Source organism: Myxocyprinus asiaticus, chromosome 3 (genome assembly GCF_019703515.2).
Source record: "Myxocyprinus asiaticus isolate MX2 ecotype Aquarium Trade chromosome 3, UBuf_Myxa_2, whole genome shotgun sequence".
In the NCBI taxonomy this organism is placed as follows: Eukaryota; Metazoa; Chordata; class Actinopteri; order Cypriniformes; family Catostomidae; genus Myxocyprinus; species Myxocyprinus asiaticus.
In genome coordinates, this window is record NC_059346.1 from 18,796,505 (window position 1) to 18,813,240 (window position 16,736).

Here is a 16,736-nt window from a genome sequence, read left to right on the forward strand (position 1 = left end):
GAGGGAAACTGTGATTCGCTATGCGCCATGTTGGAGCCGCTGTGTTATGCCTTTCGGTGCACGAAATCTCCTCTACAGGAGCCGTAATGGCGCACTTTCTCCCGATATGTTTACACTCACTTCCTTAATCCTGGCAAGTCAGCTGACCCATATCGTGACAAAAAAATTTCGCTTCACTGCTGAGTAGGATATTACAAGGATTGTCGCTAATTCTATGCGAATACAGTAAGATTAGCCTTTCTTTTTATATTCAATTTATTTTCTTTTATTGCTGTCAATTAATATATAGAAGATTAGGTCAAATCTAGTTTTGTACATAGGTGAATTCAGCTCATAACCGGATGCTTTGCTAGCAGCCATCTGTCACCTGACTTTGAAGGGTTCCTTTTGCAATCCTGTTAGGTCTTTGCAATTCAGTAGGGCCAAGGCGTCTTTTTAGTTGTGGTACAGTTAGGACAGCAATACAATTCATAAAATTTTCATTTGATAACTACACATTTTCAGCAACATATTATTAATATAAATGGTGACCGGTTGGTGCTATCAGTATTACTATCTTGCTTTGTTGTCAACAAGAATTAAAATTTAATCTGTCCGTGATGCTCTTTTGATACGTGCAAAAAGCTGTCATTTTAATTTTGTGTGTGTTATCCTACACTGAGTGGCTCAGTCACATTTGCTCTACAATATTGCATAGTACTACTAGTACAACACCTCATGGATCTATTTCTCCTTTTAAAAACTGCAAAGACAATTTGTAATATTGTTTTCTAGGTTTGAGTCTATGTACACTCCTAATACTGCATTATGAATGAATATCTCTCTCTCTCTCTCTCTCTCTCAGACTTTCTCACATTCATGATGGACGTTTCCAAGCTACCTAAGATTCGAGATGAGGACCGCGAGGGTCAGTTTGGATTTGTGCATGGAGTTTCAGGCCCAGGTAAAAAACAAAATCATCTTATTTTACATTACCCTATTTAACATTGAAGCTTAGGGTTTGGCCTCAAATTATATTTAAGATCTCCTGGCCGTGAGCAGTTGTGCTCCAGAATAAATCACACCAGAATAAATCACACAAGAACAGAGATAGGTTTCAAAAATTGTGTCCTTGCTGTCCAAAATTGTCTCAGAGTTGAGATAATGGTACGCACTAAGTCGAAACATTATGTAAAAATTAAAGATGTTAGTCATCCGATGGACAGTTTACAGTCTGATTCTGTTCTCTGCAGTGGTGACAGCCTCTAGCATGGCAGGTGCGGCCATGTATGAACTGGTACGTGTGGGCCACAGTGAGCTGGTGGGAGAGATTATCAGATTGGAGGGTGATATGGCAACCATCCAGGTGTACGAGGAGACTTGTATCCTTTTCCATTCACCAGTGATTTAATTGCTAGACACTTTATTAGTTAACTTATGAAAAAGTACCAAAAAGAACACGGAAATACCATAGGCTTTTGGACATGTAGCTTAGTAATACCATGGTATTTTTTAAGGACCTTGAAATACCATGTAACTGTACCTTTTAGGTAGAATTGGTAACTTTGGTTCTTGGGAGGATGTACATACACACACACACACACACACACACACACACACACAAAATACTTTATACACTCACTGAGCACTTTATTAGGAACACTATGGTCCTAATAAAGTGCCCGTCGTAGTCTTCTGCTGTTGTAGCCCATCTGCCTCAAGATTCAATATGTTGTGCATTCTGAGTTGCTATTCTGCTCACCACAATTGTACAGAGTGGTTATCTGAGTTACCATAGCCTTTCTGTCAGCTTGAACCAGTCTGGTAATTTTCCGTTGACCTCTCTCATCAACAAGGCATTTCCATCTGCAGAACTGACACTCACTGGATGTTTTTTGCTTTTGGCACCATTCTGAGTAAACTCTTGAGACTGTTGTGCGTGAAACTCCCAGGAGATCAGCAGTAACAGAAATACTCAAACCAGCTCATCACAATCACTGAGATCACATTTTTCCACCCATTCTGATTGATGTGAACATTAACTGAAGCTCCTGACCCATATCTGCATGATTTTATGCATTGCACTGCTGCCACATGATTGGCTGATTAGATAATCACATGAATACGTTGGTTTACAGGTGTTCCTAATAAAGTGCTCAGTGAGTGTATACATACAGTATTGTGCAAAAGTTTTAGGCAGTTGTGAAAAATGTTGTATAGTGAGAATGACTATCAAAAATAATGCCATGAATAGTTTTTATTTATCAATTAACTTCATACAAAGTGCAGTAACCATTAAAAAACTATAGCAGAATTTGGTATGACCACCCTATGCCTTTAAAACAGCACCAGTTCTCCTAGGTACAATTGTGCACAGTTTTTCAAGGCTGTTCCAAGCATCTTGGAGAACTTGCCACAGTTCTATGTATTAAAGCTTTCTCAGTTGTTTCTGTCTCTTCATGTAATTCCAGAATGACTTAATGATGATAAGATCCAGGCTCTGTTGGGGCCATACCATCTAGTGCAGGACTCCTTGTTCTATTCTATTCTGTTTGCAAAAGGAATGTTAGAATATTTAAAATTGATATTTCCTTTTGACACACTAAAGCAGAATTATGTTTGTTCTATTCGATATTTGCCTATGGTCGTGACATGTTTGGCTGTGTTTTCCTGAGCTGTTTAAAGCCGGAGTGTCTGTTGGAGATCCTGTCCTCCGCACAGGAAAGCCCCTCTCTGTGGAACTAGGGCCCGGAATCATGGGCTCCATCTTTGATGGTATTCAGCGTCCCCTCAAAGACATCAATGACCTCACCCAAAGCATCTATATCCCCAGAGGAGTTAACATTGGAGCTCTTAATAGGGACCTCAAATGGGAGTTTTCTCCCTCTCATAATCTGAGGGTAAGAAGTATGTGTGTATTTTTGTCTGTATACAGTACTTGTATACTACTTTGCTTACATGTATATACTGCATGTTTACAATGATCATTCAACACATGTAAAATACAGTTTTAAGTTCAAATTCTCACTGGCATTTTAGGTCGGCAGTCACATTACAGGAGGTGATATCTATGGAATGGTGTTTGAGAACTCTCTCATCAAGCACAAGATCATGCTGCCCCCCCGCAGCAGGGGCACAGTCACCTACCTCGCTCCATCTGGAAATTATGACGTCTCTGTGAGTCACACACATACACTCACATTTTAACATCCTCTCATGTCCTTAAATACTACTGTTCCTATGCACATTGGAGAGCAATTCAGTTCAGTTTAATTAAAATTTATATGTATAGTTGAAGTCAGAAATTTACATACACCTTAGCCAAATACATTTAAACTCAGTTTTTAATTTAATCGTAGAAAACATTCCCTGTCTTAGGTCAGATTGTATCACTACTTTATTTTAAGAATGTGAAATGTCAGAATAATAGTAGAGAGAAATATTAATTTCAGCTTTTATTTCTTTCATCACATTCCCAGTAGGCCAGTTTACATACACTTTGTTAGTATTTGGTAGCATTGCTTTTAAATTGTTTAACTTGGGTCAAACGTTTTGGGTAGCTTTCAACAAGCTTCTCTTAATAAGTTGCTGGAAATTTGACCCATTCCTTCTGACAGAAGTGGTGTAACTGAGTCAGGTTTGTAGGCCTCCTTGCCTGCACATGCTTTTTCAGTTCTGCCCACAAATTTTCTATCGGATTGAGGTCAGAGCTTTGTGATGGCCACTCCAGTACCTTGACTTTGTTGTCCGTAAGCCATTTTTCCACAACTTTGGAGTTATGCTTGGGGACATTGTCCATTTGGAAGACCCATTTGCGACCGAGCTTTAACTTCCTGGCTGATGTCTTGAGGTGTTGCTTCAATATATCCACATAATTTTCCTTCCTCATGATGCCATTTGTTTTGTGAAGTGCACCAGTCCCTCCTACAGCACAGCACCCCCACAACATGATGCTGCTACCCCATGCTTCACGGTTGGGAAGGTGTTCTTCAGCTTACAAGCCTTACCCTTTTTCCTCCAAACATAATGTTGGTCATTATGGCCAAACAGTTAAATTTTTGTTTCATCAGACCAGAGGACATTTTTCCAAAAATGTATATCTTTGTTCCCATGTGCACTTGCAAACTGTAGTTTGGCTTTTGTATTGTGGTTTTGGAGCAGTAGCTTCTTCCTTGCTGAGCAACCTTTCAGGTTATGTCGATATAGGACTTGTTTTACTGTAGATATAGATACTTGTCTACATGTTTCCACCAGTATCTTCACAAGGTCCTTTGCTGTTGTTCTGGGATTGATTTTCACTTTTCGCACCAAACAATGTTCATCTCTAGGAGACAGAATGCGTCTCCTTCCTGTGCTATATGATGGCTGTGTGGTCCCATGGTGTTTATACTTGCGTACTATTGTTTGTACAGATGAACGTGGTACCTTCAGACATTTGGAAATTGCTCCCAAGGATGAACCAGACTTGTGGAGGTCCAAAAATGTTTTTCTTAGGTCTTGGCTGATTTCTTTTGATTTTCCCATGATGTCAAGCAAAGAAGCACTGAGTTTGAAGGTAGGCCTTAAAATACATCCACAGGTACACCTCCATTTCAGTACACCTCCTATCAGAATCTAATTGTTTAAAGGCTTGACATAATTTTCACTGTTAACTTGGTGTATGTAAACTTCTGACCCACTGGAATTGTGATATAGTCAATTAAAAGTGAAACAATCTGTCTGTAAACAATCGTTGAAAAAATTACACATGTCATGCACAAAGTAGATGTCCTAAACGACTTGCCAAAACTATAGTTTGCTAATATTAAATCTGTGGAGTGGTTAAAAAATGAGTTTTAATGACTTCAACCTAAGTGTATATAAACTTCTGACTTCAGCTGTATAGTGCTTTTCACAATACAACTTGTTCCAGAGCAACTTTACAAAGTGTCAAAAGTCCCCAGTGAACAAGCCAAAGAAAAGGAAAAACTCCTAAGATGTTTAAGTAGGATGAGGAAGAAACCTCATCTTACTTACTAAACACTGGAACATCCCTTTTCATTGTGTGTGTATTAGGATGTGGTGCTGGAACTGGAGTTTGAAGGAATAAAGGAGAAGTTCACCATGCTGCAGGTGTGGCCTGTGCGACAGGTGAGGCCTGTAACTGAGAAGCTACCAGCCAACCACCCCTTACTGACTGGACAGAGAGTACTGGACGCCCTCTTTCCGTGAGTCTCAAGCAGGCACTTGCAAGCCCAAACTCTAATAGTCTTTTCACATCCGAGACAGTAGAGTTTTTAGTGTTCTAAAATTAATATCCCCCTTGTTTTGCAGTTGTGTTCAAGGAGGGACCACAGCCATCCCTGGAGCTTTTGGTTGTGGTAAGACTGTGATCTCTCAGTCTCTCTCCAAGTACTCCAACAGTGATGTCATCATTTACGTGGGTTGTGGAGAACGTGGAAATGAGATGTCTGAAGTATTAAGAGATTTTCCAGAGGTCAGAAAGAAACTGGGTCACTTTCATAGTTAATACGGTTGAACTCAGAATGGCAACTCAAAAAAGTGCCAAAAATACCTTCGTTTTACTATGAATGGACTGAAGAATTGAGCCCATAATAAATGTTTGTGAATGTGATGTGAAATTCACATCTGCTGGAAAAATGCTAGAGAGGGTGGAATTGTTTAAGGAATAGTACACCCCAAATTTCATAATTTACTGGACCTCTTGTTGTTTCAAACCCATATTACTTCTCTTCTTATGCTGAACACAAAAGGAGATGTTTTAATGAATATTACAGCCCGTCTTTTCAATATAATGGACGTGGATAGTGCCTCACTTTAAAGCTTTAAAAAGGACCCAAAAGTATTATAAGAGTAGTCCATGTGGCTTGTGTGTCATATTCCAAGTCTTCCGAAGCACACTATGTGTTTTAGTGAGAAACAATCCAAAATTTAGATTTTCAGTGAAACGTCTATTGTGTGTTCATGAGCGCTATGAGATAAGCACTTGCATTGTTTAGCACTAAAATGTACTCCTGTTTGAATAATTTATTACATCATTTTTTTAATTCTCTCATCATTTACTCATGCCATTCCAGATGTGTATGACTTTCTATCTTCTGCAGAACACAAACAAAGATTTTTAGAAGAATATCTCAGCTCTGTAGGTCCACACAATGCAACTGAATGGTGATCAAAACTTTAAAGCTCCAAAAAGCACATAAATGCAGCATAAAAGTAATCCATATGACTCCAATGGTTTAAGCCATGTCTTCTGAAGCTATCCAATCAGGTTTGTGTGAGAACAGACCAAAATATAACTCCTTGCTTTTTTTTTTGTGGTCATATGAGATCAGTGAATTGATGTTGAATTTGGTCAATTTAATTTTCACTGTACATCCTGCCATTGCAGTCTCTAGGCACGATCATGATTTTTAGATAGATAACACTTCCTAGTACTTGACACATATGCAGTGCGCCAGATTACACTATGAAGTGTAATCGAGCTTGAAATCATGATCGCCAAGGAGACTGCAGATATCAAGATTTATATTGTAAAAGGAGTTACATTTTGGTCTGTTCTCACCCAAAACTGATTGGATTGCTTCAGAATCATGGATTAAACCACTGGAGTCATATGGATTACTTTTATGCTGCCTTTATGTTTAGCTTCAAAGTTTCGGTCACAATTCACTTGCATTGTATGGACCTATAAATCAAATCAAATCACTTTATTGTCACACTGCCATATACACAAGTGCAATGGTGTGTGAAATAAAGCTGAGATATACTTCTAAAAATCTTCGTTTGTGTTCTGCAGAAGAAAGAAAGTAAAAACCCATCTGTAATGCCATGGGGGTGGTAAGTAAACTATGAGAGAATTTTAATTTTTTGGTGAACTATTCCTTTTAAAGGTGCACTCAGTAACTTTTGTCTTTGTGTAATTTTGGACTTACACTGACACCTAGCTGCTTGGATGCAGTACCATTTAAAATCAATAGTTTTCAATTTCAGATGACATTGTAGAATTTTAGTATTCACAGTCAGCCATTCACAGTCAGGATGGTTACTGAGATTAAGCGAGTAGTATTCGGCTGGTCATATGATTCTAACATGGCGGCCCTTGTATGCAGACCCTCTCCATGTAGAATAAAACAGCTTTTATATGGTTACAGATATGACTGGAGTCTTCAATTTAATGAGTGGTCATGATTTCCTACATATATTGCAAAATTACAATTCATGTCTTTAGTGAGTTTAATGAGGAAAAAATTACTGAGTGCACCTTAAGTCTTGATTTTTAAAAGGAGAGGCTTGGTTAATATGATTGACAGTCATTTTGTCCAATAGCTTACCATGGAAGTGGATGGGAAGGTGGAGAGCATTATGAAGAGAACAGCACTGGTGGCCAACACTTCTAACATGCCTGTGGCTGCCAGAGAAGCCTCCATCTACACCGGTAAACTCAAGACCTATGTTCATAAAGGAATGCTGGTGAATCGAGTTTTATGAAACTGATTATCATCTGCAAAATTACTGTAGATTAAACAAAAACTGAAAGAGAAAGTCTGTATAGATTGTATGTAAATGTATTTATTGAGACTCTTCATAGTATGTTATGTGTGAACAGGTATTACTTTGTCTGAGTACTTCAGAGACATGGGCTATAACGTCAGTATGATGGCTGACTCCACCTCTCGTTGGGCTGAGGCTCTTAGGGAGATCTCTGGTCGATTGGCTGAGATGCCTGCTGGTGCGTACAGCTTACCGTTCACACAGTGTTCTGTATCCACTGCAAAGTATCATTCAAAAATCAAAACCAACCTTCTACCCTTCTACTGGATAATCAATACCCCCTTTTTCTTCTACAGATAGTGGATATCCTGCATACCTTGGAGCCCGTCTGGCATCATTCTATGAGAGAGCAGGTCGTGTGAAATGCCTGGGCAACCCAGAGAGAGAGGGCAGCGTCAGCATTGTGGGAGCGTAAGTACACCCAAATAACACTGTGAGCTGTATTAATAAAATATGTATGTTGAAGGCAAGCTTGTATAGACACTGTGATACAAAAAGCAGGTAATGATACTAACATTTATTTTGTGAAGGTCATATAGTTTTTTTTTTTTTAAACTATTGTTTGTGGAATTTATAACTTGAGATGTTTTAAGAATTTGACATGGTAATTTCCCCATTATTCTGTGACCCTTTTGAAATGATTATTTCTCCACAGTGTGTCTCCCCCTGGTGGTGACTTCTCAGATCCTGTGACTTCTGCTACTCTTGGCATTGTGCAGGTGGGTGGACCATGTTGCCTGTCAGTATAATTTTGTGATTATATCTTTTTAGGATCGTTTTATAATCATTTAACTCACAGTATTTGATGCAATATATAAAACAGTAATAGATTTTGTAATGGACCTCTTTCTGTCTCCCTTTTTTTTTTTTTCTTTTTCTTTTTTCTCTCATTTCTGATTTCTCTCTCAGGTGTTCTGGGGTCTGGATAAGAAGCTTGCCCAGAGGAAACACTTCCCCTCCGTTAATTGGCTTATCAGTTACAGTAAATATACGCGAGCACTGGACGAGTACTACGATAAACACTTCCCAGAGTTTGTGCCACTCCGTACGAAAGCCAAAGAGATTCTGCAGGAAGAAGAGGACCTGGCTGAGATTGTGCAACTTGTTGGAAAGGTGTGGAGGACTGAATTTGTGTCCTATGCAAAAATGTGTGGTTGCTTGGCAGCGGGTGTGTGGGTGGGCGTGTTACACATAGTTTGTCAAATGGTCATTAAAATTTTATGACATTAGCACTAGTAATATATTTGTATGTTAACACAAATCTATTACTATGTATGTTTTTTTTGTATTGATTCTGAATGCAGTCCTCAGTCTTCTAGGTTTGTTTTGTTCCCTTGCCCATAGGCATCTCTGGCTGAAACAGATAAAATCACTCTGGAGGTGGCGAAACTCATTAAAGATGACTTCCTGCAGCAGAATGGTTACACCCCATATGACCGGTAGAGCCCATCTTAATGTATCTATAAAACCATCATCTGTACAATAAAGAACCTGACATTCCCTTAACCCCCCCGAGTTGCCTGTTTGTCAGTCTGTGCTAATTCGTTCCTACGGCCTTTAAACTGCTGTCTCCCTGCCTCTCTCGCTCTCTTCCAGATTCTGTCCGTTCTATAAAACAGTGGGGATCCTGTCCAACATGATAGCTTTTTACGACATGGCTCGGCATGCCGTTGAAACCACGGCACAAAGTGATAACAAGATCACCTGGGCACAGATCCGTGAACACATGGGAGAAATACTGTATAAAATCAGCTCCATGAAGTTTAAGGTATTAGATGTGGGATTGCTCTTGTAATTTGGATACGGTAGATGGTGGACGACAGCTTTTTTTAGTGGTCAAATGAGATCAGTGAATTGAGATTGAATTTGGTCAATTTAATAAATAATTTTTACCAAAGTTCAGTTGGTGCAACATTGTGTTAGCCTGTTTAGATTAATATAATTCCTAGCATTAAGTTTATAGATTGAGCAACAAATTTTATGTAATTACATGTATTTGTTTTGTAGGATCCAGTCAAAGAGGGTGAGGCAAAGATCAAAGCTGACTACGCTCAACTGCTGGAAGACATGCAGAATTCCTTCCGCTCCCTTGAGGACTAAATGCGACCGTTTGACCTCACATCTGTCCACCCCTGTGCTGTGCTGTGCAGTGCATTTCCCAGTGCTCCCGTGTGCATGTGTACCTCTAGTCTTAATGTACACTAATGCTGTTCAGCTAATCAAAACTACACAAATGAAAGTCAGCCAGTAGCCATTGCTAATCTGAACCCAGTCTTCAAAAAGGATAAAAACACTGTTACAAAAAGGAAAATGATTACTTTGTTTCTGAACTGTATGATTGTATTTGAATATCTTGAGCAAATGCCTCTGTGACCTCTCTGTGCTGAAACACTTTAAGCACAAAAACACAAAACATTCATCTTCTCTTTTTTTCAACACCTGCTTTCCTGTGAGTCCTTGATGCATGTGTTAGGAGCACAGTGTTTATTCCCCACCCTGTTTTCTCTGTAAATAATAGCAATGTGTTAAAAAATAATGGGAACAATGGAAGTCAGAAAGGGATCATTGAGGCTTCCCTTATTTATTTGAATCTTATTTTGTCTCATTAATGTGATTTCTGCTCTATGTGTGTTACTTTTATTGTTCATCATATTCCTGTGAGTGAGTTTGTTGGAGTGTGCATGGGTGTGTGTTTAGATTATTGTGGCTTTTGTAGTGGTGCATTTACCATGGGTTGTTGTTGTGTGTTCAGTTCCAAAGAATTAAAAGGATGGAAACTCTTAGTAGTTCCCTTCTCATTGATATTAATATACAAATGTTTTTATGTTTCATGTTAAGGAAGGTGCCTTCCACTCTGTGTTCCCACTTTGAAAAGGTTTCAACCACTCAAAAAATTTAATCCACTTTTGTTGGTGACTGTTTTTGCCATCCTTAAAAACAGGCTTGTGCTGGCATGGAAGAAATGCCATAATATATTTACTCATGTAACACAATACAGAGAAGACACCAGAGAGAATACAAGTTGTTTATTTCTGCCAGGAGAATAGATGAGTGATTTTCACAGGAAACAAACTTAAGCCCATGGGACAAAAGCGTGCAGTCACAAATATGTACACAACTGGCTGTTTCTGAGGTGTTAAGAAAGGACCCAGGTGGATGTGACAAAAGGCACAGAGGTGAAAATGAGAACTCTGCAATTAAATTCTTGAATCAAAACAAGATGCTAAAGCATAGTATGAGTATTGTCTTGAGATCAAAAGAGGAAAACTGATCCTAGATCAGGTCTATATGTTGAGAAAAGGTCTTACGTAGCGAGTGCTGATATAAGATTATAGTTTATGCTTAAAGTATCCTAAATAATAATAATAATAATACATGACTGTTAAAGGAATACACCAGTGTTCAATCGACAGCATTTGTGCCATAATGTTGATTACTGCAAAAAATTATTTCGCCTCCCTCGATAATAATCCCTCCTTTTCTTTAAAAAAAGAAGCAAAACTGCACTACAGTGCAGGTGAATGGGGACAGTTTTTGCATGGTTTTAAGGTAGACGTGAAGCTTATAATTTTATAAAATAATTTACATGAATTCTTATGTAAAAACCTGTGTATTATTTGAGCTATAAAGTTGTTTAAATCGTAATTTTTACGGTCGTTTTAGGGTTTGTTTACTTTATATCGTCATGGCAGCGAAGTTGTAAAACTGGCTATATCTTTACACAAAAAAGGCTATTAAATGATTTTATCACACTAAAATCATGTTAACACACATATTGTTTTTGTCTTGCTGCTGTACTTTTAAAACAGTGAGTATTTTAACATGGATTGTCCTCCATTCACTTCCATTGTAAGTGCCTCACTGGAACTCAGATTTTACATTTTTTTGGTAATCAGTATTATGCCACAAATGCAGTTTTAACTTAAATTTTAACTTGTATTGAACCCGAAATATTACATTAAGGGCCAGGTATATTAATCAGCTACTACTTTAATCTGAAGACCATCTACTCAATATTAGGCATGTGAAGGCCTAAACACTAACAAATGACACATTAAAAAGACTGCTTGAAATAGTAAAAAAAAAAAAAAAAAAAAACAAATTGTGCACATACATTATTTCCATTTCTCTTGTTTATAGGCGTGTTTAGGCAACTTTATTTAATATATATATATAATTTATTGACCTACAACAACAGTAACATTTTAATGATATTAACACTTGTCAAGCTACTCTAGTGGAAACTGCTGAATTACCTTAGGGCCTGAACACAGCTGGCATATTCTGGTCCGTTATCAACCATTAATGAGATTTTGGTAACTATTAAGAAGTTTTCCATGAATCTGGTATTTTAAACAATTAGCACATTCAGTGGATGAAGGATAAAAAGAGGAACTACATTACTGGCTGAGACAAAGGACTCTGACAGACAATAAAAATGTTTCAGTGTTCAGACAGTTTTGCAGAACTTGAGCAGTGAGAAGTGAAACTTTCAGTTGGTAAAACCTTTGGAATTATTCAGATTTGCTCACAGATGGCTCCTAAAATATAAACTGATGCCCATGTCAGTCACATTAACAAATGAAGAGCATTGCATGAAATCAACACACACAGTATGGATTTTTGTTGAATGACTGGCCATCTTTCTATATACTGTAAAACTCTTAAGAAGTTTCAGCATGCAATACACCAATATTTCAAGACAAGTAAATATATTGCAAAAACGATTACATAAGAAATTCTGTATTTTAGAAAAAGAGTGGCCACATTTGAATTCTTACTACCATACCAATAAAATGTTGTGACATGATCTGAAGCAGCCTGTTCAGGCAAGACATCCCCCAAAAATAAATGAACTGAAACAAATTTTGAATTTTAATAGCCGTTCATGCAGAAATCCCGGTATTTCTAAGTTCACAAATGCTAAACAGTTCATACATCAGCAGCTCTTGCTCATATTAGACTTGACTGGGTGTGTGTTGTGGGGGGTCACTAGGCTTGCCACCATGGCCCTCTAAAATTCCTGGACACCTGATCAATGACCGAAAAACATATTCCAGGCCATCATACAAGAAATAAAACATTATTTATTATTGTTTAGGCTACTCCTTGTTTGATATGGAAATTACCACATATATATAGCATACAATTCAATCAAACAATAACATCAGTACACTCAAAACAATATTTTAGCCCATTTTTTAAGATACACATTTCAATTTCATAACAAAATTGATCAAAAATTAAAAATTAAATTTAACTTAAAATATTACATTTTTTAAAAGATTACTCAATTCAATTTGATGGAATTTATCATGAAATTTAAATGTGTAAAAAAAAAAAAATAAAATAAAAAAAGGTTTTAAAATTGTTTTATGTGTGTGTGTGTACAAGTTTTACATATTATTTACTCATTCTGTCCCTAATCAGTTTTCTTGAGTTTATGGTTCACACTGAACATTTAAATGTTTTAAAATGTATAATGTATGTATAAAACATAAAGGTATGTATAAAGTCTAAAAATAACATCCGTACATTTAAACCAAAGGAAATCAAATAAATGTACATACATATTTACTCAAAAAATATTTTCAAGATTTACTGTACCTATTTCAAGATTTATGCGTTTCAATTTCATAACAAATTTCCATCAAATTGAATTGAGTAATCAGGACTATCCTGGAAAATCCTGGATGGGTGGCAACCCTAGGGGTCACTGTATCTGTTCATTAATGTAATCACCTGATTATTCTAGCAATGAGGTGAGATAAATGTCTTTCCTTTCACTGATGTCATTCTGTCACATACTGTGCCAGCTTGTTTACTTATACCTCCTCACTCTCCTAACCACCATAATCCATTGCCATCACTGTCCCGTCATTTCTGCAGGAAGTTCAGTTTGTCCTTGAACTGAGTCAGTATCACCGCAACCAGTCCTGCTGCCACACCAACAGCTGCCACAACAATGGCAATTAAAGTGCCCACAGACTCTTCAAACACACCTGAGCAAAGATCTGAAGCAAAGAGGTACAATACAAATTTCTTTCTGGGACATCTTATTGTCTGAGATGAATGTAATCTGCTCCCAAAAATATTTCTTAATATGTTATGGTCTTTACTCTAGATTGACCCCAGAAAGTATTTAGACACTTAAAATTAACAAATATCATTGCATTAGATAACAAAAATGGCAAATGGCCCTCCCAATCACGAGCATAGCCGAACCCAATATAAATTATGCATCTGACTATTGTTTTGTATATTGAGATCCTTCAAACCCCTCCCCTTCTCTTAGCTAGTTCTTTGCAGATGCTGAGTTTCGTACCACCTCCTTCTAGAACAGCTGAGTTTGTTGATATGAAAATGCCCCAAAACAGGCCTTCATCCTCCACTGGGATGTTCCTCAGCATCATCGATAGATTTCACACAGACAGATCTCCAGACAAAATCACATGACCAGCGAACACATTTATTTTTTTATTAAATTTTAATTTAATAATGAAATAAATTAATATGGTGGCACTATTATATTTTTGTCTACAAAAATAATTTCAAACATTTAATCATATGCCTTCAGATCAAAAGATTTTTAAGATCATGGAAACATTTCAGTCAAGAGTTTCAAAACTTTTGACCGGTAGTGTAGTTAGTGAAGAAGCTTTGAATTGGCAGACATTACCTGCATATTTTTACTATGGAATGGAATGTTATAAATAACATAAATATTCATTGACAGAAGGAACTGTAAAAAGGTTGCTATAATAATTTTATTCTTTGATATTTATAGATATGTTCATTAAATTAATATCATGAAATAAAATTATTTAGTAGAAAGGCTAAATATAGATACATAAAGGCCTTTCTTTACGTTTAAGAGTGTGGAGGCCTGTCCAATGTGTTCTTCGTTAAAAATGTTACAGTATTAAAAATGTATCATCAAAAGAAAAAGCACAATGTACACAATTATTTCATTTTTGAATGCAAATCTGCGGTATGTGAGACTGGAAATGCCAGGGAGAAGCAGATTTGTGAGGTGAAGTAAAGATTGCATTTTACCATAACTAATTCTTTAAAAGTATAATCGTGTGCTTAATCTGAGTTTCCATGCCTACTGTGTCGCTATCAAAAGGGCAAGCATGCACTGACAACCTCTGAAATGTACTGACATCTACCTGAAATAAACTCCTACTCCGGAGAAGGTTATGTTCAGAGAGTAAGTTGCTTTGGCTACTAACATACCCAGGAAGTTACCTCAGTTTTTGGAACCGAAAGCGGAGGTTATCCGCTTACTCTGACTAAACTTACCTGGGTAAGTCACTTAACCTGCTTTCTGGAATACCCCTCAGGTGAACTAAAAAAATAAAAATAAATAAATATGTATAAACCAACCAAAATGCATACATAAATAAGATAAAGAAGACAAATAATTGGAAAAAATAATAATATTTGTAACATATAAAAGATATATATTTCTTTATAAGTCATGGGTCAGGAATGTTCTCATTTTAGCATATAAGAAAGGATATACAATTTGTATTAACGCGTATTAACTCAATGCATTTATTGCTAAAACTGCGGAGGATGTGGTTAAATATTAAATATTTTAAGCTGTTATGCCTTTTATATTGTAAACATAATGTTCTTAATGCAGCAGTTGTCAATCTGTTTCTTTACTGCAAGATCTTCAAAATCATACCCTTTTTGCCTTAGTGGATCATGTTTCTCTTTCATATTTCTCTTCTTCTCATTGAGTTAATGTCTCAGTAAGTGCCGCTTCAGCACATGGAATTAGAAGTACATTTACTGTGAAAGGCAGACCAGTAAATGCTGCATTAATGGCCAAACAATATTTCAAGTGTTCAAGTTAATATGCTCAATGAGAGTAGTATAATGCCTTTTAATAGATGATGACATGGTCTGTTTAGTACCAAAAATACAAAGTTACTCCAGGCTGGCATGAGAGCAAGAATTTACTCTTTGGCTACATGTTTGTTTACATGTAAGTGTATGTGTGTGTTTATGGAAGTGTAGCTTCTGAAAGTCTCTGCTGTTTAAATGTACTGTAGGTGTGTGATGTTTTTGTTGATACGCTTAAGGGTGGCGAGAGGTTAAACATAAAATGTGATGTTTCATGATGCTTTTGGGTTCCCTCATTAATGTGTTAGTGTAAATAAGTAGAAATGAAGAATTTGGTAAATGGTAAGAGAAAGAAAGAAGTTACTCTTACCTGTGATGATAGAGTGGAAAAGGTGAGTGATTAAGGGAAGCCATTTCTGTCTCAGACCAGTGACATTATGACACAGAGGAGCTGTCAGAGCTTCACTTTATCTCCCCCTCCTACACCACACACACATTTGCATTCACTCACATATCTATCTCTCTCTCTCCATCCATCCGTATAACATAGACATATAGAGGAAAAGATAAGCTAGACTCAGGCATGTCTTTAATTCTCTTATATTTTATCTTTAACTTAAAGGAATGTTCGGGGTTCAATATAAGTTATGCTCAATCAACAGCAGTTGTGGCTTGATGTCTCTCCTTTTCTTAAAAAAAAAAAAAAAGCAAAAATCAAGGTTCCAGTGAGACCCTTACAATGGAAGTGAATGGGGTCAATGAAAGTGAATGGGTCCAATTTTTGGAGGGTTTAAACACAGAAATGTGAAGCTTATCATTTTATAAAAGCACTTGCATTAATTCTTCAGTTACAGTTTTTCTCAATTGCACTCTCATTTATTTTTTTATTTTTTTTAAACAGTCTTAACATTCTCTAAACTGTAAGTGCAATTATCACAACTGTTTTATGGGACATCACAACTCTATTGCATGTCTGCAAAATGTAGTAACTCACCCAGGAAATGTTTGTTATACACAAATTTAATTTTGTTCTATTTTAGTTGATACTGACTGCTTATTGTACTATACAAGAATATCAGTTTTGTCTAGCTGAATGCTGTTGTGTATCACACTGAGCTTTTTAGATACTGATTTCAACAGTAGGTAAAAATGTACTGGGAAAAGTCAATACTGTACAGTACTGTAGTACACAGAAAAAGGATATTTGCACATATGTATACAGTACATTTATTTTTGTAGTAATGAGTAACATGTAAACCGAAAATTCACATTTGCATGTTCATTTTTACACATTTCTTACATGTAAAGTCATATATAGTGAAAAGAAAATGTCCACAAAATGACAT

The 16,736-nt window shown here is 36.8% G+C and overlaps 1 protein-coding gene and 1 long non-coding RNA gene across 2 annotated transcripts; one reads left to right on the forward strand and one right to left on the reverse strand.

The window, feature by feature from the left end:
* The first annotated feature begins 102 nt into the window (after positions 1-102).
* LOC127421900 (V-type proton ATPase catalytic subunit A-like) lies at positions 103-10,316 on the forward strand. The gene is made up of 16 exons (XM_051665113.1): positions 103-225; positions 845-943; positions 1,233-1,361; positions 2,665-2,879; positions 3,019-3,156; positions 5,035-5,186; positions 5,293-5,455; positions 7,309-7,417; positions 7,589-7,711; positions 7,830-7,944; positions 8,189-8,252; positions 8,443-8,646; positions 8,878-8,972; positions 9,130-9,301; positions 9,541-9,670; positions 9,702-10,316. Exons 2-15 carry the CDS (start codon positions 859-861, stop codon positions 9,631-9,633), a joined length of 1,857 nt encoding a protein of 618 aa, XP_051521073.1. The 5' UTR covers positions 103-225; positions 845-858; the 3' UTR covers positions 9,634-9,670; positions 9,702-10,316.
* Positions 10,317-12,922: 2,606 nt separating this feature from the next.
* LOC127425876 (uncharacterized) lies at positions 12,923-15,815 on the reverse strand. The gene is made up of 3 exons (XR_007894705.1): positions 15,761-15,815; positions 14,839-14,884; positions 12,923-13,547 (listed from the first exon to the last, which is right to left on the reverse strand). It is a non-coding gene; the product is annotated as an uncharacterized LOC127425876 (long non-coding RNA).
* Between the last annotated feature and the right edge of the window lie 921 nt (positions 15,816-16,736).